Below are 27,514 nucleotides of genomic sequence, written 5' to 3'. Positions count from 1 at the left end.
TGTGTGTGTATACCGTCACCTAGTGGACATTCATCGTTAGTGCACTTTGGTGAGTTTAAACGGTTTATTGCCGATTTTCAGACCTATTTAAAATTCAGTAAAATAATACAAATATGATTTACCGCATGAAAATGTTTCTAGAACATTAAAGTTTGTAGTCGACCAATCGACCGCTGGATGTGGAACGTTTGTTAGCACGTGGCGGTAGCGTTACGGCCACATTTACAGTGACGCCACAACAACTCCGGCTTCCAAGATGGCGGCGTCCGTATTCGAAACATGCCATGTTGCTTGTTGTGCAAACAGGACACCAAATGTGGTTTCTTGGGGTCGCGGAGGGGCTATTGCGTTCGGGACGTGTAACTCCGTGGCTCTGTACGACCCACAGGTAGCAGAATATGTCTGTTGTCTACTGTAAAGTGAGCTGTCGATGTTAGTTTCCATAGCTCATGATAGCCGAACGTCATTTAAGTTAGCTAGTGGTGAATAGACGCACATTTTGTACAATGTATGCGTAAACACGCCCTTTGGTTTTGCTTTAGGAGAGAAGAGTTGTCGCTGTGCTGAATGGCCACACAGGCAGAGTGAATGCCGTACAGTGGGTTCACAGAGAGGACTGTGGTGAGTGTGGAGATGGAGGAAAGTGATGGAGCTGTCAAAGTAATGGCTGTGGTCTCTTTATATTGGTGCTTCGACTATCTGATGTGCAGAGGGACACGTGTCGGCGAGGAGAAGCAATATTTATGCATCTAAAATTGAATCATGGGTGTAAACTATTCCTCAAAACAAGAACTTTGTATAAAGTTTCTTTGAAGCATGTGGTGATAAGATTTGGGGAATATACACTGTGTGGTCAAAAGTATGTGGACATCATGAAGTTAAACATTGGTGTGATTCAGCTGCCTGTAAAGTCGTTCCTCATGAAGGGCTCTCTACATGATGCCAGCTGCAGGGACCTGCTCTCATTCGTCCACTAGTGAGATTGGTCACTGATGCTGAGCGATAATCCTGGCTCACTTTCGATGTTCTGGGTAATCCTAAAGCATATGTTAGTTCAGGGCATCTATGCAGGTTTGTCTAGTTCTTCCACACCAAGCCTGAAAAGCCATTTCTCTCGTAGCACACTAAGACTTCCTCGAGCTGCTGCACGATGGATGGAAGCACATTTGTGTCTAAAAATATAGTGTGCTTCAGATTCATGATTTGTAACTGAATTGAATAGCCCCAGACCAAAAGTGTGCAAAAGTATTCACAGTCATATAATGTGACTAATTTTTTCACAGCTCCAGAGAGTCATCTTGTCTCAGGAGGCTCAGACAACCGGATCATCGTCTGGGCGGCTCAAAATGGGAAGGTAAGCCAAGCATTTCATCAGTGTTCTGGCCTCTCATTGAAGATATCTGCTAAAAGCTGCTCTTCTATTTCCAGTTTGTCCAGTCAGTGGAGTTTAAGGGTCATACTGGTCCAGTTTGTGCTGTGGATGCAATCTACGTGGAGGACTCGAAGATCCTGGTGGCCTCCACGGCATCCGACTCCACAGTCAGACTGTGGCTCTGCAATGAAGCCAAAGAAGGTGAGAGACTGGAAAATGCGTTTTATTAGTGACAACCTGTTGAGGTTTTGATGCAGTATTTTGTTGCTTGTATATTTGTGTCCCTTACAGGTGAAAACGTTTTTAGTCCGGATCTCACTACAAGACTTCCCCAGTTGATAACTTACATTAAATAACATATGTTTTGTTTTTGAAATGTCCTGAAATTTTAAATTTACAAATGAGGCAGTGTCTGATCAAATATGTGCCAATTTGCATATTTCAGAGCTTGAAGTTGAATATTGAATATAGATGGGATAAAAAATCTTGTTTTGACATTTTTTTTTGCCTGTAGTGTCCAGCTATTAAAGAGATTTGTATGAGGTACTTATCCATAGTTAATGTATTACTTACAGTAGACGGTGGTCAAGGCGCCCCCAGTTTGGAGAAACAATGGGAGTCCTGGTGAAGGAAGCCCAGTTATGTACCGCAGTAAACTTAGCCATCAGCAACATGTTATTTTAGCCTCCTGAAAATAGCCAACCTAAAGCAATCAATATAAGGGACTGTCGTATTTAGAATATTTTCACTGCCGTCAGACAGTCTGTCCTTTGGCACTATATTTTTCTAAACCCTAAAAAACACCCTGCACACAACATTGAAAGAAATGTCATTTACGCAAATCATTTCTGGAGTATTTTGTAAAATCGACACCAAATAAGCCAGATCGACATTTGGGTAGATGATCTGCTGTACTTAGCCACACTTATAAATAATTTGAAATACTTAACAAACAGTTTCAAACAGTAACAGAACTGTAGCTTGTACAGAAATGTCCCCTCTCCTTCAAAAATCATCACAACCCTTTTATATATAGCAACGTCTACTTGAGACCTCTGTTCACAGGGAGGATGTCTGAGTAGTCCAATCAGAGGGAGTTTTCCTTCTCAGAAGGTTTGATTTTAATGAATTCCAGAGGCATTGAAAAGTAAAACTATGCTTTCTTTCTCAAGAAAAAATTTACAAATATCCAGAATATGAACACAATCGAATTTTTATGCCCAAGAAATCATTTCACAACTCCATAGATCCATCCTCTGGCCCCTTTCACAGGTTCAGACCCCTGAGTTTAAAACCCCAGAGGTAACCTGCAGGATATATTTTCATGAAAAAATCATCAACTGTGAAAAAAAGGATAAAACTGGTCCTTTTTTCTAAGTGCCCTTCATTTTTGGGAGGAATGTGGGACTTTATCCTGAAGGTAACTGACTCACATCTTACTTGATAAATGAATAATGCATTATATTCAATCATTTACAGTTTGAATATTTTCCCCGAGGTGGCTGCGCTAGGACATGGCAACATTTACAAACATGATAATTTTTTCTTCAAGTCTGCAGTGCTGTAGAACTGAATAGTCTTCCCTTAAAAATCGCTCTCAAAAGTGAGACATGTTTTTGCCACATGTTTTCTAGACATAACTGACTAATGAATGTGTAGTGTTATCTAAGTAATGTAAGTTGTCACAATTTCATCAGCTGTTATTTTCAGTATTGCTTTCAGTTCTTCACGTAGTCTACTATTGAGGGTCTTCCAAGCTGTCATCCATATCTGGTTTGTTTTTTTTGTGTGTGTGTTTTTATTTTTTTCCCCCAAAGCTGTCACTGCAGATGAACACTGATGCTGCTTGACAGTCATAGAAAGGGTGTGTGTGCGTGGACTGGACATAACCCTGGGGTGTATTCCCGGATAAAAATACTTTCTATGTCATGTTGGTGCTGGTATGCAGATTGTGGCAGATTGACAGTCCCTCATAAGATGAGGAGAATGTGTCTTTAGGCAAATATCTCAGACAGGAACAGTCAAAAGAAGTATTTCTTGTTGACACAAATATGAACACATAACATCATATGTATATACAATTTATAAGTAAAGTATGTCACAACTACATTGTGTGTGTGTGTGTGTGTATGTATGTATGTATATATATATATATATATAATATATATATATATATATATATATATATATATATATATATAATATATATATATATATATATATATAATCAGTGTAAGTCCTCAGCGAAAAGTTTAATTCCATGTGTATGTGTGTCCCTCAGCTCAGTGTCTCCATACCTTATCATTTGGCAGCGGTTTCATGATGGATGTGTCTCTGGCACTGTTGCCAGGCAGCAGAGGTAAGCCTAAGCTGTTCCTACATCCTTTAAGTTGTGAGCTGCACGCACTCAGGCACGCAGACATTTTTCCTCTCATGTCATCCATCTCAATTTGCACCACTGCTTTAGTGCCTGTAACTGAACGTCATATTCAAAAATGCTGCCCTGCCTTTTGAAGTGTCTCATGTCATTTTGCCTCTCTAGTTTACATACCTTTCGTCTATTTGATGATGTTCTTCATCCTTCTCTTCCACTGCGCTGCCACTCATAAAGTCTAGACCTACATGGAAATGTGTGCAATCTGCCATTTGTTGTTTTTCTTGTAGTTCCCATACTGGCCTGTGGGGGTGATAACTCTCAGGTGCATCTGTATGTGCAGTCTGAAGGACAGGTGAGCTCGGATCAATACTCTCTCAGGGGAAGATCGTTTGTGTGTTCTGTGCCAAGTCTTTAATTTGAATTTCTAAAGTTTGAGGTCACCATTTCTTTTTCTTTTTTTTTTGATCACTGTATAACAGCTCCTGAAAGCCATGTCCCTGCAAGGACATGAAGACTGGATTCGTGGAGTGACATGGGCTTCTTTAGGTGAGTGCTTCTATTACTGTCCAGGTATTCTTTCACATCGAACCTAACTCAAAGTTTATATATATATATATATATATATATACATACACACACACACACACACACACACACACACACACGTGGTGCTTTTTAACTCTAACCCTGGTTGGATATTTCCAAACAGAAAATGTCCACAAGTCAGATTTTTTGGGCTGGGCTGAATTTGAGTTGAGATTTTTATTGCTAGGTAGTGACAGTAGTAACGACATCCAGGTTGGGTGTTGTCAAGCTAACAAAGCAAGCTTTCACATTGTTGATAAGAGTGCACAATAAGATTCTTAGAATTATTGTTTTAATGTTTGCTTGATGGCTACTTCTGTAAACAATATATGCGAAGGAGCTTACATTTTCACCCCATGGTTGGTTTGTCAGCATGATAACACAGAACCTACAGAATAGATCTCCACGAAACTTGGACTGAGAAAAAGTCTTGGTCTTAGAATAGATCTCATTATTATTATTATTATTATTATTATTATTATTATTATTATTATTATTATTATTATTATTATATTAGAAAAGGATGCCTATTTTTTTAGATTGGAGTCAGTAAGAATCACTATACTGTAGTTTTTTTTGGGGGGGGGGCTAGAAGTAGTTAAAGGACCACACATTTTGTTAATGATGTTTTCCAATTGTATTCATTATAGCAATTAAGAAATATGAGCAATATAGAAATATGGCGCACCTGTTGTTTCTGATATGTTGATCTTTGTCCTCTGAAGTTTTAAAAGCATTTGTTTGTGGTCTGGATTATCTAAATTTACATACCTCATCCTCAAGTGTGTGGTGGTGTCTGTATCTGCAGAGATCTGGCCTCTGCCTGTATTTTTTTTGTATGTTATTAGTTTGATATGCCTTGGACATTTCTTGGTTTCAGTGATTCTGGGGAAAGATAGTTGATTGATGAGTCTCATTCCTATGTCGTTAAACATTGAAGTTGGGTTGGGTTGGTGTTTTATAAACAGCATCCAGACATCCTGGATAGTATGACTCTCAGCAAGCCTGCACAGCTGGAAAATATCAGACTTTGAAAGATTCAGATAACAGGATTGACTGAATGCTGAGAGTTAGGGGAGATTTGCAGTCACAACCTTCAGCAGTTCAATGAGAAAGGCAAAGTCAAAAGTGTATTTCGACCTTCATAAAGCACAAAGCAAGCACAAAGACAGCTGTCTCTCTATAGAACATTAGATCATTATAAAATTTCAACTGGATACTCTCTGTCCAGCTTCACCAACCAGTGTGCTTTTCACAGAACTGTGATACCACATGGCAACTTGTGGATCCAGTCCAGGCTCTACTAATTGTGTAACCCTCTTCAAGGGCACTTCATTACTGCACTGTTCTGCCTGTGTAAAAGCTATTTCATCTCCTCAACCAGCCCTCTCCACCAATGTCTCCGTCCCACTCACCGTCTATGACCCACTCCACGCTGCCAAGCCGCGAGCCAGCAAAGAGACGGAGAGAAGTTTGTTTATACCAGATATCCCCATAGGAATGACAAAACCCCTCTACACTGTGATAGTAGTTAAATAAATCATTCTGTTCTTTTATGACTTGGCAGATGGCAAATTGCGGCACTAGAGGTGCAGTTTGTCATAGCTATCAAACACTCGGATTCAGAGCATGATGCTATTTTCTAGTTCTCCGTGTCTGTCTGTGTCCTATTTTGGAAATCACGATTTTCTTTCCATAGATTTTAGTAGTGGAATAAAATCACCACTATTATGAAATGTGTTTATCACTGATAAATTAGAGTTTTGCTGACAGACTGAGGGCAGACAGACATTTTTGGACATGCAGGACCGGTTCTGTTTTAGTTCAGTCTTCCTTTGCTAGATTCATTGCACCAAAAGTAGATACTTAGATTAAGAAAAAAAAATGTCTTGCATGTGCACCATGAATCCAAAAAGCGTGTTTTACATGTGGATCATCAATACCTGTCTCTGTATCAGGGTTTTATGTTCTTTGCCAGCTAAACTCCAACCAAATTACTGACTATGTCGTTTACATCAATTCGCATCAGTTGTATTCAAAGCGATCTTTATTTGAATGATCTGATATTGATTTAGAAAATCCAGAGATATATCTTTTAATATAGGCTGCTGGGAAAGAACATTGCTGGTGCATTCAAGTGATCCTTGTAAACTCAGAATTCTATATTCACAAGGCCACAAAGGAAAAAAATAGTGATAGTCATTGCCATGCACAGTTTTTCTCTTTATCCTGCGCTTTAGCATGCAGTTTTGCATCTTTAGAATGCCTGTCTGGAGGAAATCTCCACAACCCTCCCGCGACTTGACATCATGTTATTACTTAATTATGACGCACAGTCGGACGTCTGATCTCATCCACACCAGGTTACAGCATCATCTGATCTAATTCATATTTATTTTTAGGTTTGTTTGTCTTTATTAAGCAGCCAGAGAGTTGGAGCGTGTTCGTGGCTCGCAAATTCGGTGGCTTCAGAACTGTTTGTTTATCAGCTCTTGAATCAGGATTAGAGAGTGGCTGTAGTTTTTGCTTGCCATAAATGTTGGTTTGTTTTGAGATCTTGGCAGAAGGGTCTGAAGGCCGAAGTTTCAGCCACCCACCCCGCCGCACTCGGTTTCACACTCTGACCAAGGATGTTCAAAAATGTAATGAGTAAATTAAAAGTTTACTTCATATGTTGCCGATGGGTAAATTCACATATCAAACACAAAGCGCTATTAAAGAAAAAATAGTCGCAAATGTAAGTAGTTTCAGCAGAGTTTCAGGCAAGTAGCAAAACAAATAATCATTGTCGTCATCGCTTCATGACTGACTAACAGTAATGGCCTCCATCCCACCTCTCTCAGCATTTGGGAGGCCTCAGACGGAAACGACAGAGGAATTTTGATTATGTCTGTTTATCTTGGCAGAGGCAAAACTGGGCCAGTGGCCATTGGACTAAACCTGAAACGCATAATGTGACAGACGTGGGGGCACTCAGAGATAGTGGCATGTGCTTTGTTTACCACCTGTCTGTCTATATTTGGCCTGTGCTCCTGCTGTCTTACTGGCCACGTCATAGTCGGCAGCATTCTTTTATAATGCCTTGATAGCAGTTCTAACAAACAACTGAAGAAGACGGTCTGCTGGATATGTAGATAAGCAACTATTTCCTAGCATGCTCGCAAAATAAAAATGTGTGAGATGATAGTAAATCTGTGTTTAGTTTGCCGCTTGTTGCGCTAAAGAACTAAACTTCCCCCATATTTGATAAGACCACACTTTTATCAAAGCACCACACAGTGGATAGGAAATGTCTTTCACTCGGGAAGGTTTTCAGGTTGTCTCTCTGTGTCTCGTTCAGGTGGGGAGCTGTTATTAGCCAGCTGTTCACAGGACTGTCTCATCAGAGTGTGGAGGCTGTGCGCCAAGTCTGGGACAGACGCCCGCACAGAGGACGATCACACCATCATCAAAATGAAAGAGGACGTTTTTGAAGTGAAGCAGAGAGGTGAGCTGACGGCGCAGGCTTGATTATATATAAAAAAAAAGGGTGCTAATTAACCGAATGATGAGACATGCTTTTTGAAGATTTTAATGGAAAATGGTGATTACTGACCTTCATAAAATACTGATCATGTGCAGGTGTGTGCTTCTTTACCTTTTGAACAAAAACTTAATTGATTTTCCTTGGAACCTTTAGAATTGCATGTAGTTGGCAACAGAAATAAAGCTTAAAAAATCAATACCTACCATCTTCTTTTCAGTCGCCTAAAACTGGCATCTTGATAACCGTGCTTATCTGGTCTCTCTGTGTTCCTGCTGCAGACAAGTCCTCAGTGTTTGCTGTGTCTCTGGAGACGGTCCTGGCAGGACATGAGAACTGGGTCTATGGAGTTCACTGGCAGCCTCCTCTCTACAGAGGTACCTTGATCAAAAACTAGGGAAATGGTTGGATTTTACTCACAAACTATGCAGATCTACTGCTTACATTTCTTAATAGTGATTGTCACAATGTTTTCTTCTCAGGATTAGACGTAGGTGGCTCTAAACATTTCAATCACCAACGCTTTGATTGCAGGCTCAGCTGTGAGACATTGTCTTTCCCTCCCTTTATCTTAAGATGCTATTCCTTACAAAAGGCAGAAAGGAGACAGTGACACTTTCAAGGGAAAAAAAAAAGGAAACGAGTGTGAAAAGTTAGTGGCGTAATTAGTTCTCGGGGGAAAGGCTGATGGATGTGCTAAGTCTTCTCTTTGAACTGTGGTTGCCTTAAAAGTGTGTTACATCAAGATCACTTCACAGCCATCCAAGTGTTTGCGTTCATCACACGTTATTAATATGTGTAGATACTTAACTAAAGCTGCACACTTATGCTGCAATTATGCAGAGGGCAGAGGTAATCACAGTTATGTGTATTATGCTCAGGCCCGAGGGTTGATTGGTATACATGACACAAAAAACAAAGAGGAGGATTATCTCACGCTATATGGAGTATCTTTAGTCAAAGTTAAATTGAATCTAACCAATGATCTTTTACTTTTTAAAAGCTAGGCTTACGTTTTTAAAGCTAGGCAGCCACTATGTTTTATTTCTGATCGAAGTAGGATACTTCTACAAATGATCGGCTTTGTGTTCAGCTGGTTGTAGCATCCCCCAATAAAAATAAAATGACTGTAAACACTTTTCCTTATTGTAGGCTAGTTCTATAATTTCAAAAATGGCCCAGAAAATAGTATTAATAATCTTGATAGGTGCATTGAATCTAATTGAGATGGACATTTTACCTTCATTTGACTCGTAAGTTTTGCAGCTCGAGACAGATTTTATGGTGAGTACGGGGGGCATTAGTGGCTCTACTGACAGTAAAGCTAGCTTGTTTTTCTGACTGATCCCTCATCTTTGCTTGTTATTGTAGAAAAATAGGATGATATTGACTCTGTGCGCCTTGTTCATTGTCACTTTGTCTCCCCCTGCAGGTGGTGAGCTGCAACAGCCTCTCAGTCTGCTCTCTGCCTCCATGGACAAAACCATGATCCTCTGGGCTCCTGAAGAGGGATCTGGAGTCTGGGTGGAGCAGGTGAGTGTTGTCTTGAATGCAGCTAGAGTGTACACTGAATCCACAAACGGCACACACACACACACACACACACACACACACACACACACACACACACACCCACACACACGGTATGAATCACTCTTTGAGGGGAACACAGGGTTTGCACAAACAACCACACACCAATTTCCCACTCTATTTCTGCCGGCTTCCCTTTCAGTAACTCTTGACATGATCCGGAGCTTGAGCCCTCCCCTAGTATTCTCTCTCCTGCTGTCAGTGCCCCTGCGTCGGTCTCCACTCTGCCTGACATTGAGGTGTCAGGAATAGAAGTGATAGACAGTGATGAAGAGGCGCGGAGCCCGGCGCACCACTGTGAGTTTAGACAAGCAGAGGTTGTCCTCCCCCATCTCCCCTTCTATCACTCACCCTCGCTGAACCCCCTCTTTTACAGCCCATTCCCCAACACATCCGACAGGGGATGGAGAGGCTGGTGGAAGACCTGCCTGCTCCGCCTTTCTCCTTATTATTATTTTTTTCTTCTACAGTCTGTCGTTCCACTTCCCTCCTCACTCCCGCCTTCTGTCATTTTCTGTCCCCCACCTCCTCTTATTCCCCCCACCGCTTGCCTCCCTTTCTCTTCCCCTGTCTCTCTCACATTATCTCTCCCTCCTGCCTTGCTTTCTCTTCCCCCTCCACCTCGGCTCTCTTAGCTCCCAACAGCTGCTGTTGTGCCAGAATGAGGCTAAATTTAACACAAGTGTGGATGGCGAAGAAAAAGCAGTTCTCTGCCCATCTGCCCCACAGCTTTTTTCTTTTTTCTCTTCTTTTTTTTTCTTTTTTTTTAATGAATTCTCGAGTGGTTTAGGAGTACCTCAGATTACCTTTCCACGTACCTGACAGAAACACAGAAACATGTACTCATGGGCACAGTTGCAGAAAATATCAGACACAAACCACTGACAGAGACGCGCTCACAAATGCAAAATGTATCCCACAAATAATGAATAGACAAGCACACATCACGGCTCACCTCACCATGGCAGGCACCTTTGGTGTTATCACACTGCGTGGTGATGAGCGAGATTCAGCACTTGATCACTTACATTTTGGCGCCTTTGATCTCATTGTTCACATCCACAGCGACAAGCAACAAAGACCACAAAAAAGGAGCAACCATGAAAGTCCCAGTTCTCTTCTCTGACAAAGGGCTGATGATTAGGGCCTGAAGCCAGCACGGATGTCACATATTATTCTTCTTCTACTTAGACAAAAGTGTTCGGTGTAAAAGACAAGCAGCAGTGAGTGTTTGAAATCAAGTCTGGTGTGGTCAAATCTCCCTATACAGCTCAGGCTTTTTCTTCTCGGTGCCAGAAATAAAAAAAGAATAAACCCCCTACCTGAAATAACCTTTTTGTTGAGTGTGTATTAGTCGTTCCTCTCTTTCTGTTCCTTCCTGACCTGTTTTTTTTTTTTTTTTTTCCCAAAGCAAGACAGCCAAACCCTTTGAATTGACAGATTCCCTGCCTACAAAGGAAGCTTAACCTCTGAAGCTCTGTCACACACACACAAACAACCACACACATAGATTCACACATGTAGCAAAGAAATGTCACTTTTTTTCACTGTGTTTTGCATTTTCTTCCCATCTCTACACATTAGACAGAATTAAAGGCCCTTTGGTCCTTATTCAGTGTTTTCTTTAATCTGAAAACGCTTCACGAAGGCTTTTTTTCTACAGGATACTAAAGTTTTTTGGCAGAGCAGATTCCACAGCGCTAAATGACCGGCCATGTGTATCTTAATTAGCCGATTTTTACAAAGAAGTGCTCCACTTCTTCACGCTGATTAGAGTAATTGGTGAGATTTAATGGAGAGCGGGGTTAGCAGTGGGGTGGATGGGGCCCACCACTGCGTAAAGCACATCTTACTAACGAGACACGCTGGTAATTAACATCTCAGACTGACCACAGTGGGCCACTACAAAGCCGGGAGGGATTGTCAGTTTGTGTGTTTGGGAAATAACCTATTTCCAGACCTCGGCTTGTGTACGCTTCTCAAGTCACACATGACCTTACGGCAAAATGAGTTCATGTTTTTGAATATTGTGCATGTGCATGTGGAGTAGGCCGTCCTTTAAAGAGTAAATCGCAGCTTTCTGTTGTTGAAAGTTTCTCTGATCGGTGTGGTCTGTTGAACCTGTAACCACACCCAACAGCGAACAGCCTAGGTCCATCTGTACTTCACTGCAGCAAAGTGGAACATTAAACCACTGGAGTAAACAAAAAAAGTTGATTGTTGATTTCAACAACATTTCGTGCAGTTAAAACATTAGCTTTATCTGTTTTTTGGGGGTTTTTTTTGTTTTTGTTTTTTTTTTTTTACAATTTTGCTTAACAATTAGTTGTTTAAAGCTGCTCTAATCAATATTTCTAAATGAACAATGAATACATGTATTCTGTGTTAGATGTGTTGTAATTATCACCTGATTTCTGCAGAACCCCACTGGAGCTTTTTAGTCTATTTTAGCTTGTTGTTTTGGTTTCGGCTGGTTTCAGGTTTTTTTAGACAGCTGCTTACAGTTAGAGCTCAAAAGAGAGTAAGTGTTCAATTTAGATTTCCTCAAGTGGCCCAAAACAGGATTTCAACTGATAGATGATCATATGTCTTTGTTGTTGTTGTGTTTATAGCTTGTTCTGCTGCCCCAAACTGCCAAAGCTTTTTTAGCTTGATATTCAGACTGAATTTTCAACACTGCTGTGGATTTTTGTTTCATTCCACAGCTGCTGAAACATTCAGAGATGTGGATAGCGAGTTCAGAGGTGTGAAAGCAGGCTCATTTGAGAAAATACTGAACATTTGGTCATTTTGATTGTTTGCTTTTCTTTACTTCATGTCATTATAAATTTAATATTTTGGCACAAAACAAGGAATTTACACATTACAACTTGGGTTCTGTAGTTTTATTTTATTTACAGTTTTTTTTAGATTTTTTTAGCTGAATCGATTGTTGATTGATTGAAACAAATCAACAGATTAATGAAGAAAACCATCTTTGTTAAAGTCTTTACTTAATATTGTGCATCTCAACACCAAAAAAACTGGAGGGAACAAGGCTCAGTATGTCAGGCAGTACTTCGGCCTGAAGAGTTGATTCCAAAACCTGTCCTCCACACTGTATGGGTTTTCCCAGCTCGGCTAAGCCCATTCAGCACTCATCAGCCACTTTTTCTCCCTCCAAGAATGATATATGCCTCCCTTCCTTTGCTGTCCTTGTTCTCTTCCTCCCCCACACCCCCGCTGGGCGGCGATAAGGCGCGGCGTCCATCCATATTGTTCCCCCTCTCGTAAACAAGACAGATGACGGCTTTTTGCCTCTGTGAGTTTTTGCATGATTTACGGCGGGCTCTAGTGTGCAGAATTTTAAAATTAATCTGCTTAATGTTGCATCTCCTTCTCTCTCAATCTCCCCATCTATGTTTCTACCTGACCGTCTCCCTGCCTCTATCTGTCTGTCTCTCTCTCGGGATGGCTGCAGGAGCATGCCATTCAACACGAAGGCATGCCTTTATCGCTGTCATTAGTTCCGCTGTGTTTCAGCCTGCAGACAGGCGTTATTTTGAAGGTCATTGATGACCAGTGCAAGCTCCCTAAGAAGGCCGGATGATTGAGGACACCACTTTCCTGCCACATACAGTACACAAACATGCTTTGGTTTGTGGATGGCCTTTCAACGTGTTTGTTTAACATGTAATTAGTGTGTTTCTCCTGCAGTCTGCCTCAGGCCACTGCTGCAGCTAAACATGTCACTTTAAGAAAAGATAACAGGCTAAGCTGTACATATTTCCAGATTTTAATCACTCGAGTGTGAATTTAGCGCTTCTCATATTTCCTCACAGCCAATGTCCGTATCATTTTAAGGCTCAAGCTAATTAAAGATGGAGGAGATTTTATATATATGTAGCCATACATGCTGCCGTGGGAGCAGCGAAGCGCTCTCTAGGGTTGTTTAAGCTGATATCGATTTGAATAGATCTGCCCTCTGGGCCCAGTTTACCTCCAAGGCCTCGGGGCCCCGATAAAGCTTTTAATTGTTTGAATTCCTCAGGGCAGTGAGAAGCTGGCCTGGTCACCACTCTCAATACTCTCAAAGTCCTTGACTAAATAGTTTCTCTTTGACTGTTTATCTGTTGGAGCAGAAAACTCATAGGAGAAAGTAGGTACTAATGAATTTTGACGTGAGTTTAACAGATAACTGTGAATATAAATGTATCTTTTACTGGGGATGGGAGTGGTAGGGATGAAGCTCATTTTTGTCTTGTAAAAGTCTAAATACTGTCAGCTCAAGCTCTCTGTTGTTTAAAAAAGGGATTCCTGTTTATTCAGATTTAAAAATATTTCCATTAATGTCTGAATTGTTTCAAGTTATTTCTGTATTGTGCCATAATCCCTAATTGAATCCTTCTGGTTATGCAAGCAGCAAGATGAGATATAAATATTGTCTTGTTTTCTCTGTTTGAATATGTAAATTCTGTTCTTTATGGATATTTATGTCACTGAGAGGATGAATGAATACAGACTGTAATTCAGTTAATTCAGTTTTTACATTTTTGGAACCAGTCAGAAGATTTTGATGTCACTTTATATCTTAATAGTTTTCATTTTTAGCTGTAATCCATTTCACTTTCCCCTGGTACTTGAAGTGACTTAGAATGACCTACGGAATGAAGTGCATTTTTGTTTCTCTTTGTAATTGCGGACTGCATTTAAATCAAAATGGGCCTTCTGCCCCAGGTAACGATTTGAATCCACCAAACTCAGTGCAGAATTGTCTTGAACGACAAAAGCGAGGTGCTTGAGATTGGACAGGTGTTCAGAATCTTAACGGAGCAATTTCTTATTTTCTAGTATGTTTCTCCGCTGAGAGGCAGTGATTATGGGTGCATTTTAAAATTGGATTGGTTTTCCAGCAGAAGATCAGGCCCGCTGAATGCTTCACTGTCTATATGATCTGCCCCGTGAACGTGAGGCAAGGGTCACAGCAGGCTCTCACCCAGATCCAATTTATGTAAATCCTTCTGTGTTGCCATTTTTCATGATTACTTGTTGAGCGTGTCGTGCTGCGCTGAAATTGCATTCATTTTCTATTAGACAAATGTATTTTGTCAGGAAAAAAAAAACAACACAGTTTATTCAAGTCTAATAAGTCCCATTTTGCATAATTTCTCATCTGACTTGTCAGCTTAATTTGCTTTTTTCTTCTGTTTTTATCCGCCGCTATGGGAACTGTTAGTTAATAAGTCTTGATGGGGGCATTTAAGAACTCTAACTTTTTTTCTTTAATATGTCTACTTCGTATATAAATCTGAGCCTGTAGCTTTACACGAAACTCACTAAGTATACACTACATGCCCGAATGTCATATATAATAACTGTCTCATCCTGAGTCTACAGCAAGTCTGTGATTCTGACCCAGAAGCTGAACACTCTTCACCCACCTGATGTCACATATGAGTGTGTTAAAAAAGGCACATGAGTCAATGCTTCAGACCAGTAACGCCTCCACAACGTGTGTTCTTTTTTTTTCTGTCCCACCAGGTTCGTGTAGGGGAGGTTGGTGGCAATACGCTGGGTTTCTACGGCTGCCAGATGAGTCCGGACGGCTCCATGATCGCCGCACATGCATTTCATGGGGCACTGCATCTCTGGTGCAGAGACCAGGACAAAGAGGTAACGTTCAAATCAAAATGGTGCCAATTTTTGTAGCTTGTCAAAGTTAGAAATATGTAAACTGTCTTTCCTGAATAACAGGAGCAGTGACTGCGCTTGAGGCGTTGTGCATTGCTATGCTGTGTGAGAGACTTTGATTAGTGTGATTGGTCACACCAAGTCTCCTGTCTGCCACTCAGTTTGACAGGCTTTGCTTGTGTCTCTGTTGGGTGTCCCTGTGAAAGGGTGGTGGTCTGAAACCACAACGCATGCTCAGAGATAAACCGTTTCAATTACGGCCGCTGTGAAGGTGAATTTTAACATTCAGCTCGAAACTGAAGGTGTTGCTAACTAATTCAGATGCTTCAAAGGAGATCGACTTCCCAGACAGCAAAACACCTAAATTATAGTCACCCGCTCTCGTGTAGCTGCCAATCATAGTCAGCAGTTCTGGGGTTTTTCACGGCACAGTAAGTCAGCGGTTGAAAAGTTGTGAACTGACCACTGCAAAACATTCTGACCAGGGACAGTGGAGGCCTGGGGTTGTGATATCAGGTCACTTTAATGCAGTCCAGGACCTGAGCTGGGATCCTGAGGGTGAGTTCATCGTCAGCGTGGGCTCAGACCAGACCACCAGACTCTTCACTCCATGGAGGAAACAAGGGGCCAAACAGGTAAAACATGCTGAGAATCATCCATTACGTGCTGAAGTAGAAGACTCATTTTCAAAGCTGAGTCAAATTTTATTCATAATACATTTTATAAATGTATCATGTGCATGGTTAAGAAATTATTAATGAATAAATCATGGTTTTGGTCTTCAACTAGATACTAGTTTGCCATTGTTGTCTGTCTACTCTCGTGAGAACATTTTGCATCTTTAGCCGGAGATGTTTGATTTGAGTTTCAGTGTTGTCTTTCCCTTGGTTACAGACACCTGCATCTAGGGCCAAGAAAGCCAGTTCACACAACATCAGACGATCTGTCGAAACGCTTGTAATTCCGTATGACAACCACATGCAGCTGGTTGGCATCCTCATGATCAAAGCTGCGTCTTTATGATTATCTCTCTTTCTTGTTCCTTCTGCAGGAGACGTGGCATGAAATCTCAAGGCCACAGATCCATGGATACGACATGCAGTGCCTGGCGATGGTCGGAAGGTTTCAGTTTGTGTCTGGGGCCGACGAGAAGGTCCTGCGAGTGTTTCAAGCACCTCGGAATTTTGTGGAGAACTTTGCAAACATCTCAGGGACCTCAAGAGAAAAGCTGCTGACATCTAGTGTGAGTGTCAAATTATATGAAAGGGGATCTATTCTGCTTTTTCATTTTCATTATACTTTTCCTTCAGTCTTTTATATAGATTATTGTGCACGGTGAGTGGCACTGCCTCAGATGTGTGTGAGCTGACCAATCAGAGCAGACTGGGTATTTGGGAGGGGGGAGGTCTTAAAGAGACAGGAAACTAAACAGCGTTTTGGACGGACATGAAAACAGTGCTACACTGGACATCATGAGAAAAATATGTGGTTTTTGATCATTAAAACAGGTAAACATATTCTAGTAGTGAAATATGAACACAAAATGAGCTTGATTTATGTCCTTTTAATATCTATGATTATATTGTTCAAATTAACTCTAGAGCCACACATTTGTTCACCAAAACTTTCTTCGTAGTTCCTCTTTTAGTTTGTTTTCCGGCTGTAAAATGTGCTGACTGGGCTGCCCTTACTCTCAAATGGTTATTGATGTCTGAGTCTCTGTTGGTTCATTTATCTGCTCGTTGCCAGGACTCTGCCAACCTTCCAGAAGGAGCCAGCACACCTGCCTTGGGTCTGTCCAACAAGGCCGTATTTCAAGGTAAAATACTTGCTCAGCTCTGCATGGGAGCGTTTCGGTGCCGAGGGTCGGGGCCAAGTTTTGTCTGATAATCAATTTTCAAGAGCTCGTGGCAGCAGTTCGAGGGAGCCTTATTAAATTTTGGGTTTGTTTAGCATTTTCATTCCATTTTTAAGTTGTGTTATATTCAAATAGTTTTATATATTTATATAAATGTCATTTTGATTTTCAGGTGACCTCGTCCCAAAAACCAATGGAGAAGAGGGGCAGTTCAACAGTAAATCTGATCAATATCAGGAGTCTTACTTCCACCCACTCATCATGACTGGTAATGTCAGCCTATTTCCCAACATAAAACAGTAATTTCTAAACTTTAGTTGTCGTCTAAGTAAACCCTTATTCAATTTCGGTCTCCTTGATGCATACGTTTGGAGCCGAAATGCATCCCCGTCTCCTCCACAGCCTGATTTATATTCCTCCTTGCAACCCTCTCACTAGCCTGGGTCCACATCTAAGAGCTCCTGTCTGCCTGTCGCTTGCTGTTCTTATAAGAGACAATGATATGCTGCCAGACGGACAGTTAGTTATTACAGCTCTACTCCCACGGTGCCCGAGGTCTGCTGGAGGCCAATGGTATTACAGCGGGAGAGGGGATGGGAGGGAAGGAGGGATGGGTACATGTAGAGGGTGCACAGAAGAGGAGCAGTTTAGAAACAAAGGCAGAAATAGGGGAAGTAATTGCAGGAAATGCGCAGATGGGAAATGGATGAGGGTGGAATGAAGAAAGCGTAGCGTGGTGCTTTAAAAACCCCTGGGCGAGAGGGGTGTCAAGGGCTGTCATCAGCATGATTGAAGGCACTCCTTAATCTGCAATGCTAATTAGAGGCAGGCTTATGTGATTGCAAAGTTTAAGTATCGATGACCCCAGGGCTATGCAGGGAGCAACCGAGTGCGGAGACTGTTGTTAACAACGCATTTTCCCTGGTCTGATTGGCTTCCGCAGGCAGCGGAGACAAATGAACAACTCGGCAAAACGAGAAGATGACCAATAAAAAAGAAAACACGAGCGGTGTAGCTCTCAATTACATGCAACACGAAGGCACCGGTGGCATGTGCGGAAGCCTGTGGTGCGAGGGAGCGGATTGGCGACCGACTAGATTTGATCCCCCTCAAAGCCAGCAGCCATTAAGAGTCAGAGATAAAGTTGCACTTGTTTCAAAATTGCATTTTTTTTTCTTTTTGGCGAGGGGTAAAGCAGCAGTTTGTAGAGCTGAGGGGTTTTTGCGCAAGCTAAATGCTGAAAGAGGCCATGTGTGAATGTGAGAAAACATCGTCTGTGGGCGCGTTCTCAGTCTGCCATGTAGCTTATAGTTCAGTCTCTTCACTGTCTTTTTTTCCCAGTTTAAGTCACACACATACACACACACACACACACACAGGCTCTCACTCAGTACCATATCCGTCGCTCTTTGGGTTAACGGTACAGGGATTTAAGGGAGAGAAATTATAATAGCCATGTGGGTGTAATCCTCATTTAGAAAATTAGAAACTGGTTGTATTTGAATTTGAAAACAGGTTCAGGGCTTTTGCAAGTGACAGTTATGTAAGTATTTTGGAGTCTGTGTGTAACTCTGTGTCTGTTGTATGTATATATGTGCAGAGCCCCCACCGGAGGATCATCTTCTCCAGAACACACTGTGGCCTGAGGTCCAGAAACTGTGAGTATCCAGATGTCACTCAGCCTGTCTTTAGTTTCAGTTACCTGCTGGCACAAACAGTATCCAGAGTCCTCAGGCGACATACAATCACAATTTCCACCATGTATTTCCGTTTAATGTACTTCCTCTCCCTTTTAAAGACATCAGAGCTTCCATAATCTGCTCTTAATGAAGCAACATCTCCAGATGGAGTTGTGTGTGTTTGGTTTTGCCTGGCGGGGGTTATTACATCTGCAAATGATGGACCTCCCAAAGCTCTTGGTTGTCTCTCTCCCTGTGTACAGCAGCCAATCAGGATCCAGTGTCCTGGCATCCCATGTGCCTCTTCTCCAGGCTGAATATATTGCCTCCATTTGTGGCCAATGTTAAATCCATTTACCTGTCAATCTGCCGTAAACATGACGTATAGCGTGGCCGTTTATTCGAGGTGTGGGCATTGTGTGCGTTGAAAAGCATTTTTCTACCTCCATTTGGCTTTGACCCACCTTTTGAATCATTTAGTGCATAATAGAAACATTAAGATGAGTAAGTGGTCAAATTATTTTCGTGGCATAAATGATGCTCTCACCATCGTGGCCAAATTGCTGCAGCGTTTGAAAGCTTCACTGCCGGGGAGTGGTTTCTCTCCAGTGAGTTTGCAGGCTGTGATTTCACTTTTAAAACAACCAGGTGATAGTCAGCAAGCTACAAAGTAATTAGGCTGTGAGTGATTAGCTGCGGCCGTCATCATTGTTCCTCTCTGTCGGCGGTAGAAGGACCAGTCATCGCACATCAGTATTTTAATTTCACACTCTGTCTGCTTATTTACCTGTCAGCGAGCAGCGATGGCTCGAGCCTGGATGCTTGTCAGGGTGACGCTTCGGAATAACAGAACACTTCATTTACTGTCAGACTGAGAGCGCTGTCTTTTGTTGTCGTCTCCTTTCACCTGCCTGTCTCTCTGATCCCTGTCTGTCCTTCCACTTGTTCAGTTCAGGCTGTTATCTTGAATCCCGAATGTCTGTTTGATTGTCCTTGTTTGTCTCCTGCAGGTACGGCCACGGCTTTGAGATGTTCTGTCTCGCGTCGGACAGCGCCAGGACGGTGGTCGCCTCTGCATGCAAGGTCAGTGTGATAAGATCGAGGCGAGAGACATAGACCAATATGCGATTAACCGCAAATGAATCGCACATTTTTTTATCTGTTCTAAATGTACCTTAAAGGGATTTTTTTCCCAAGTTTGAATACGCTTATCAGCATGGGAGTTTGTCAAATGTAGGTTTATTGTTATTGCAACAATCGTAAACACTGAAAAATACTGTCCAGAGTATTCTCAAGAAAGGATCTACATGCTTGAAAAATATGCTGAAAGCATCAAATGGCAAACTCAAGCCCAACACGCAACAACAGATGGGCATACTGACCTGAAGGAAACATTTCTTAGTAATACTAACACAATGTAGTGTCCAACCCCACACTTTTAAAGGTTGACTGAACAATGTTAATCTGCCTGTAAGCTGAAGCCACTGATTTAGCTATCACTGTTGAGAGTCTGTGGCATATAGAGTGGTCCAGGCGTCCCCATTGCAGACGCAGCGTGGTCTGCCTTTGATGAGGGTGGAGGAGGGGGTCTCTGCATCAGCTGTGTGCCTGGCCAGCAAGTGGTATGGGAGATTGATGTACTATGAGTGGAAACGCAGGTCACATCGACAACGCAAATAACTTTGTTCTTGTGGAGAGAACCATCTGGCAAGGCTTTGAAGCTGAACTTTCCATTCAGAAGACCCTTTTCTTTATAATTCTGCTTGTCATCCTGCATCACCTCCTGATTTGCACAAACTTCGGAGCGGGCCCAGGGTGCGTGCGTTAATCGCACATCGTTAACTGGTGTTAACCTTAGCTGTCATTAGCTAGTTAGCTAAACTACTAGCTGGTACTCCTGTTAGCTGACTTTGCCAGGACAAGGAGCTTCTTTACTGTCAGACCATCACCTCATGAGGTAAAAATCTCAGTGCCACAATGCATAGATATTTAACACGTAATCAAATTGTTACTTTTTTATATTAAAAACACATTTTAACTAAAATGATTAGATATTGCACTTTTAATAGTATAATTTTATAATAGTATTTTTGAAAAATATTGTTAATCCATCATGTTAGTGGAAGATAATGCAACTATAGGCAGCCCCAGTTAATTGACTTCCTGTTTGGCTTGAAATGTGTGGACTTAACTGGAAATGGGAATAAATGGGATAATGTAAGCTTTCCAATGGCTCGCAGGACGGGGCTACAATCCTTTGGCCATTATTTGGCAACATGATGGCATACACATTGGTAGTCAGAATGGAACATGTTCACAGTTGGGTTTTATAACCTCTCTTTTTTTCTAACTCACCTTCTGTTTCTTTCATTTTTCAGCTCTTGGCTTTATGGAATTTAGTAGTTCCAAGGTGCTCTACAGAAAAAAAGAAAATTGCAAAGAGGGAGGAGGAAAAGATGGAGATGACAGTAGAATAAGTGTATCAGTCAAGAAACAAATTTCTTATATCCAAGCTAATCTAAACTGTCTTTCCAGGCATCTAAAGCCGAGCACGCAGCCATCCTGCTGTGGAGTACAGCCACATGGCGTCAGCTGCAGGCGCTGCCGTGCCACACCCTCACCGTGACCCAGATGGCCTTCTCCCCCAATGCTCGACTCCTATTGGCTGTTTCCCGCGATCGCACGTGGTCTTTATGGAGACGGGACCTGCCCGCACCTGAAAGTCCCGGTGAGAGAGGAAGGAAGGACTTTTCCACCTTCAAGGATTGAGTTATTTCAGGAACTCGGTTTGGAATGCAGTACAGCTCATTATGAGTCAATAGTTCTTCATGGTGCTTTGCGAGTAAATTTAGCTTAATTAAAAATGCGTTTGAGTGAATTTCAAGACAAAGAGACAATATTGGAGCCTCGCTGGCAGACAACAGCAGCTCCGCTAATTCAAATTAATTAAAATAAGGTAAACCCACTGAGCAGATTTGTTCCAAGTCAAGCTGGCCTGATTGGAAGGACTCCCCAAATTAATACTGTGAAGAGCCAAACAAGTGATGCGTTGACTGAAAGTAGTCCAAAAAGGAGTTAATAAGAAAGATGATTTATTTATTACATTTTTAATTGAACCACATTTTCTCTGCATATTTGTGTAAATTGACCACAATTCCCTTTTAGCAGACATATTATCTTAATTGTAGGTGACACTTTGGACCCTCACTATGCAGAATACAACAGACAGCTTCCTGTAGTTCAGCCTTATTTATTGCTGGAGGGCTTGTCAATATAGCAAAGTTGCATCAGATTGCAGTTGCTCAAATCTGTGAAGCATACACATCATATCAGGATCAAGATGAAGGAGAAAATTCAATGCTGTCAACAAATTCTCTGGAGTTGCGCAACCCCTTATTGAAGGATTGGAGACACCAGGGTCGGGCGGTATATCCACCACCAGCAATACGGCGAGTTGTCTTTCGCCATGTTGCAAACATAAATCCAAACGCCTCCTTTGTAGCTCTCCATCTCTCATCTCTTTTGCTTGACCTCTGACCTCCTTCAGACTGCGCTCCATGGTGGTGATATTAATGGTTGAGATATCGATTTGTTTCTGGAAGGTCGCCTTTGTCAGAATTCACACAGTCTTAGAAATCAGCTCTGGATCCTAAAGTTTTGTGAAATTTCCAAATAAACTTAGTGTACAGGGCAGCTTCTCATATCATAGCCTGGTACAGTATTTTCATTTGATTTGAACATTTAATAAGTACATTTTCAGTAAGGCATGAAGATTGATTAAATCCTTGTCTCTGATTGGCTGTTCCTACTCTGAACATACATGTAATTGATCATGTTTCCACTTGAGAGCAGCTCTTAACAGTTGCTGAGCTTTAAGTACCATGAGGAATGTGTGTGAGTCTTCTGCCCGTTTTCACTCTTCAAAGCAACTGTCTGTGTAACACTTGATCGTTACGGCCCCAGATGTGAGCCATCTCCATTAAACACCGCTTCTCGCTCACTTCACTCGTCATATAAAAACAGTTATAAACTTCCAGGAGCGAGATGGATCAAGTAAGAAGTGAGACGGGGTCAGTACTCCTGTCGAGTCAATCTGTGCTTCCCTGCTCTCCGTTCACCTCCTGCAGGCCCTCTGTTGTAAACAAGCGCCTGCTCCCAGAGAGTTTGTTTATATGAGAGAATCTCAGACAAATAACCCGATCCCCGCATCCAAGGTGAGCAGAACACGACGTTTAAGCCCGGAGGATTACCTCCCCCACCTGGCCCCGGTGTCGAACGCACCTCGTGGCTCTTTTGGCAGCTCGGGGCGGTCTTAATGGGCGCCGACAGAGGCTAACCAGTCCTGCTCTCTGCTGCTCGCCTGTAGAGTGGACCGCACAGAGGCAGGGCTGGTGTTTGTGAGGGAGGAGAGGACGGGAGACAGAGACTGTGTGTGTGTGTGTGTGTGTGTGTGTGTGTGTGTGTGTGTGTGTGTGGTGCATCCCGTCTGTTCTGGTTGGCTGCTGAATCACTCAAGGTGATTGTGAAGAACACACACAAACACACACACACACACAGTCTCACAGACCAGGCAAGGGAAGGTTAAACGAAGTCAGAGCTGATCAAACAAACTGACTCCCTCCATTCTCACCTCCTCGGTGTCGCCTACCTGTTGTGTCTCACCACCCTTCCTCTTCCACCGCCCTCCTCTTCCTCCTCTCTTGGGTCAGGCAGCCAGACATCTTCATTAAGGAGACACTGCTACCTTCCTCCCGGTGTAATCGCTGCAACCCATTTCAAACGCTGCTCTTTCATCTGTCGTACATATTTCACTTGCATGTCCCCTCACCTCCTCTTTCTTTAACTTTTATCCGTCTCTTGTCTAATATCGAGCCCCCCCGCCCCCCCATGCGGTCCTCATATGAGAGTGTTAATGGCAGGAGGTGAAACACCTGTGTGTCCCCAAACAGCACACCCTTGATTTTTACGTGTGTGGGCAGAGATGTGTGTGTTGTGTGCACATAAACACGGCACGGTGGGTAACTCAGACTTTTTTGCGGCGACTCTGCGTTTTGTTTTGTTTTTTAAGGCTGTGTGTACATGTCGGCTCGCTGTGTGTGGAGAGCAGCACCGCCACGGACACGCAGACAGGCGGCTGCCAGCAGCATACAAACAAGCTCTCCAGGGAAAACCAATCTGGGGTCTGAAATGACTTAGGCTGGGGAAATAAACACCAGCAGGTCATAAAGCAAAAAAAAAAACTGACTGAAAATGGAAGGCCGGAATGAGGTTCTCTGTCTTGTTTGGTTGTTTATTCGCTCTGGAGAGACTTTGTCGCCACAGAGCAGCGAGGTGAGGAAGTGACACATGCTTCGGTAATCTGGACACAAAGTTTGACGACCCCACTCACGTGTCATCTAATAGAGCGCGTCAGCGCGTTGTTCCAGGGATGAAATGTGACAAAACACATGTAGCGCTGGGATTTCTCAGTAGTTTGCGTCTGAATTCATACTCTTTTTTTTTTTTTTTTATCATCTCTGTACTTGTGTTTGTCGTGTCCACGCAGAGCCCCAGTTCTCGCTGCATGCGCACACGGGGAAGGAAACGGCCGTTCACAGCCGGATCATCTGGTCGTGCGACTGGAGCCCGGACAGCAAATACTTTGTGACATCCAGTCGGGACAAGAAGGTAATTGTCAGATACCGTTTTTTTTTTTTATTATTATTATTATTATTATTTACAATAGTGATGGTTTCTGTGTGTTCTCCAGGTGATAGTGTGGGGCCCGTGCAGATACGAGGACTCCGGAGACTCCGGTCCTCCTCCTGAGATCAAACCATGTTCTTCCGTCTTGGATGTGGGCGACTCTGCTACCGCGGTGGCTTTCTGCCCTGCACTCTGTTCTGATAACAGGTTTTTTTTTTTTTAATTTTTGTATTATGGACAACTTTATAAACAAGCTGCACCTTTACTGACCAACCGGGATAAAATCAAAAAAAAAACTTTGAGCTTATTTTATTTAGATGTTACTTTATTTTGCTTGTGGCAAACCCCATATGACTGATAAGAAAAAGTTCACCAGTCAGGCATTTTCTGTATTTTACTCACCTCCTAGCTGAAAGGTATGGTGAAGTTATGTAGTCCACAAAACATTTCTGGAGCTTCATATTAAAGCAGTGTCGCAGCGTTCTCCTTTTCTAACTAAAGTAGGTGGAGACTTTTTTTTAAAACAGAAAACAGAAAATGGCTTCATACAGCTGCAGCTGTTGTAATCCAACTCTCCAGAAGCCCCAAGATCCCAAATTGATTTTGAAAAGATGGGTCGAGGAGACGAGTTAATGACTAATGGCTCACTGCAACCAAATGAAACCAAATACATGAATTATCTCCGCGGGCACTAATAGAATAGAAGTGCTCCTCTTGTTTTGTCCATGGAATATTCTGCTTTAACAAGTCTACATGTGTAGACCAGTATGGAGTCCTTTCAAGGCACGAGGAAGCGCAGCAGAAGGTAGCAGCTGTGAATCAGCACAGTTGAAAGCGTGAGAAGGGAAATATGGAAATGAAGACTCAATGAATCAATACTGAATATATCACTGTGTTGACACGATGCAGACGTCTGACTTCTGCTTCACATTTAGTATGAGAATATTCTGTTCAGCTACAGTGCACCAGTATGACTTGTGTCATAGTTGGCTGCTCAATCGTCTTGATACACATACAGATTTATTTTACAAGTATCTGAAATTTGTAGCGGAACAGAGCTTTTTGCACATTGTCACGCTGTATATTAGGGCTGAACTATATATCGTTATCATTTCTATATCTAGATATGAGCAATCAAGATGTTAATATCGAAAAAGAAACAATATAAACAATATAGATTTCCCCTCCTCGCCCTGCATGTACAGCTCTGGCAGTCACAACAAACATCATTTTTACGATTGCCCTTGAATGCACCACTAAGGCCAGCCACCTACAAACCTCATTTCATGCTTGCTGTGGATCGACAGCTGAAGCCAACCAATGACAAACATGAGGGCGGGAGTGAGGGAGACGGACACGCGTGCACACACACACACACACACACACACACACACACACACTCACACAGTGTTGCCAACTTGGCAACTTTCTCGCTAGATTTAGTGACTTTTCAGACCCTCGTAGAACAAAGTTCGTTTGATCGTCTCCCTCCCTTTACTGTTGTTACTTAAAATATATTTGTCTCTGTAGTGAGTTTGAGATAATGTGGTAATGATTTCTCTATCAACCATTTGTATATGGCTTAAAATAATCTCTTTATTTTGCTGAAAAAATGCTTGGTTTTTACTGAACCCGCAGTCATATTGTATCATATCGATATCAAGATATCTGGCATGAATATCGAGATATGAAATATCTACTGTATATCGATATAGCCATTGAAGGTGTGTTCTTCTGTAATGCAAACCTGGATATGTGTGTGTGTGTGTGCGTGTGTGTGCGTGTGTGTGTGTTGTTGTTGCCTTCCTCAGCTACCTGCTTGCAGTGGGCCTGGAGGGCGGCCAGATCTTGCTGTACAGGTGGAGTCCCGGCCAGGAGCCCGCCGGAGGACACGACTGGAGCTGCCGTGGACAAACTGACTCCTCGTATCCTTTGCAACACACAAACACTCGATTCATCTGAAGTTCAGTTCCTGGCGCAACTTTGAAAGGCCTCCAATGGCCACTGGCAGTAAATGGAAATGACAATGTGTCACAGTAGCCCGGCTCCAGTGTGTGGCGGCCGGTGTGTGCTGCGGAGAGAAAGGCAGCAGGCTGCTGGATATGAATGGCTGTGTTCCTTTGAAAAGTGGAGAAGGCATTCGACAGGCACTTGTGTGTATTCCTCTGTGCTGTTGCCTGTATAAGTGTGTGAGTCATCGTCTGTAGGGCTCAGGAAGGGAAGTGAAGGCAGGTAGCTTTACTGTGTCCTTGTGTCAGAAGGCTTCTGCTGCTCAGGCTTCAGTTTCTGTCTGTTTAGCAACATTAACTTTCACCTCCCGGATGTGTGTTTCTAATAATCCAAAGAACAAATGAGAGAAGTTTGGAAAGATCTATTTGTACATGTTGTTTTCTTTTGTTCTCCATGTATTTGTCTGATTCCTTCCAAGCAGTACCCTCTTGTTTCCTTTGATCACACATGCTTTCGCAGACAAAGCCACTCTTTGGCAGTAAAGAGGCTTCGCTGGAGGCCCAGGACAGGCCGAGTAGGTCGAGTGAACAACAAGGAGGATGGACAGCCTGACGGAGAGAGTGAAGTCGAGGAGGAGAGCTCCTGGGTCCAGCTGGCCAGCGCCAGCGCCGACCACTCTGTCAAAATCTTCAACATCAACAAACTGGCTCTTTAGCACCACCAACAGTGACACTATTATGTCTCTTCCTCGCAGAGAGACACTCGGACTAAGGGCCACAGGCCTGACTGTGGCACCAAGGCCACAGCTGCTCGCTGGCAAGCCATTCACTCCCTGTGACAGCCAGTTAAGTCATGGGTCAGTCGCAGGACGAGCCCACAGCACACATGCCCCGCAGTCTGTCTGCACAGAGCTGAACGAATTTGATGGGTGGAAGCAAGATGGTGAAAACACCATGACCCAAGGGTGGTATTTTGCTTCAACACTTCAAAGTGTTTTAGATTCAGAGAAGACGACACTGCCGGATATCTGTGCCGATCACATGTTTAGGCTCTTTATCCGAGTTAACATTTATACGGTGAACGGATGCTTTTCAGTAATAAGTCAGGGAAGTGATCTGGACATTGTGACAGTGCTGTTGTAAGGATGTCATTTGTAACACAGTTGTATGGTGGTTATTTGTTTAATCAAAAATGAATTAAATGTTTTTGTATATACAAAATGTGA

The 27,514-nt window shown here is 42.6% G+C and overlaps 1 protein-coding gene across 2 annotated transcripts; it reads left to right on the top strand.

Annotated features, from left to right (window-relative positions):
• Positions 1-217: 217 nt before the first annotated feature.
• Positions 218-27,514, top strand: elp2 (elongator acetyltransferase complex subunit 2). 2 transcript variants are annotated; one of them, XM_037093700.1, is made up of 22 exons: positions 218-388; positions 543-621; positions 1,284-1,354; positions 1,429-1,573; positions 3,654-3,731; positions 4,037-4,101; positions 4,229-4,295; positions 7,675-7,821; positions 8,139-8,234; positions 9,290-9,390; positions 14,968-15,099; positions 15,609-15,752; positions 16,169-16,360; positions 16,867-16,936; positions 17,148-17,243; positions 18,576-18,633; positions 19,665-19,737; positions 21,190-21,382; positions 24,200-24,321; positions 24,404-24,546; positions 26,151-26,264; positions 26,809-27,514. In XM_037093700.1, exons 1-22 carry the CDS (start codon positions 257-259, stop codon positions 27,002-27,004), a joined length of 2,514 nt encoding a protein of 837 aa, XP_036949595.1. In that variant the 5' UTR covers positions 218-256; the 3' UTR covers positions 27,005-27,514. The 2 variants fall into 2 exon arrangements, with proteins under 2 accessions (XP_036949595.1, XP_036949594.1); XM_037093699.1 differs by having other exon boundaries at positions 219-388; positions 15,603-15,752.

The sequence above is a fragment of the Acanthopagrus latus genome, chromosome 3 (assembly GCF_904848185.1).
Source record: "Acanthopagrus latus isolate v.2019 chromosome 3, fAcaLat1.1, whole genome shotgun sequence".
Taxonomy (NCBI): domain Eukaryota; kingdom Metazoa; phylum Chordata; class Actinopteri; order Spariformes; family Sparidae; genus Acanthopagrus; species Acanthopagrus latus.
Note: the sequence above shows the minus strand (reverse complement) of the source record. Positions and strands in the feature narration are given on the sequence as shown.

Bases quoted from the DNA above. Each gene is read 5' to 3' on its own strand.
- elp2 (XM_037093699.1), top strand. From the start codon at position 257: ATGGCGGCGTCCGTATTCGAAACATGCCATGTTGCTTGTTGTGCAAAC. The intron at 15,100-15,602 runs GTAACGTTCAAA...CATTCTGACCAG, and splicing joins GCAGAGACCAGGACAAAGAG to GGACAGTGGAGGCCTGGGGT. The intron at 17,244-18,575 runs GTAATGTCAGCC...ATATATGTGCAG, and splicing joins CCACCCACTCATCATGACTG to AGCCCCCACCGGAGGATCAT.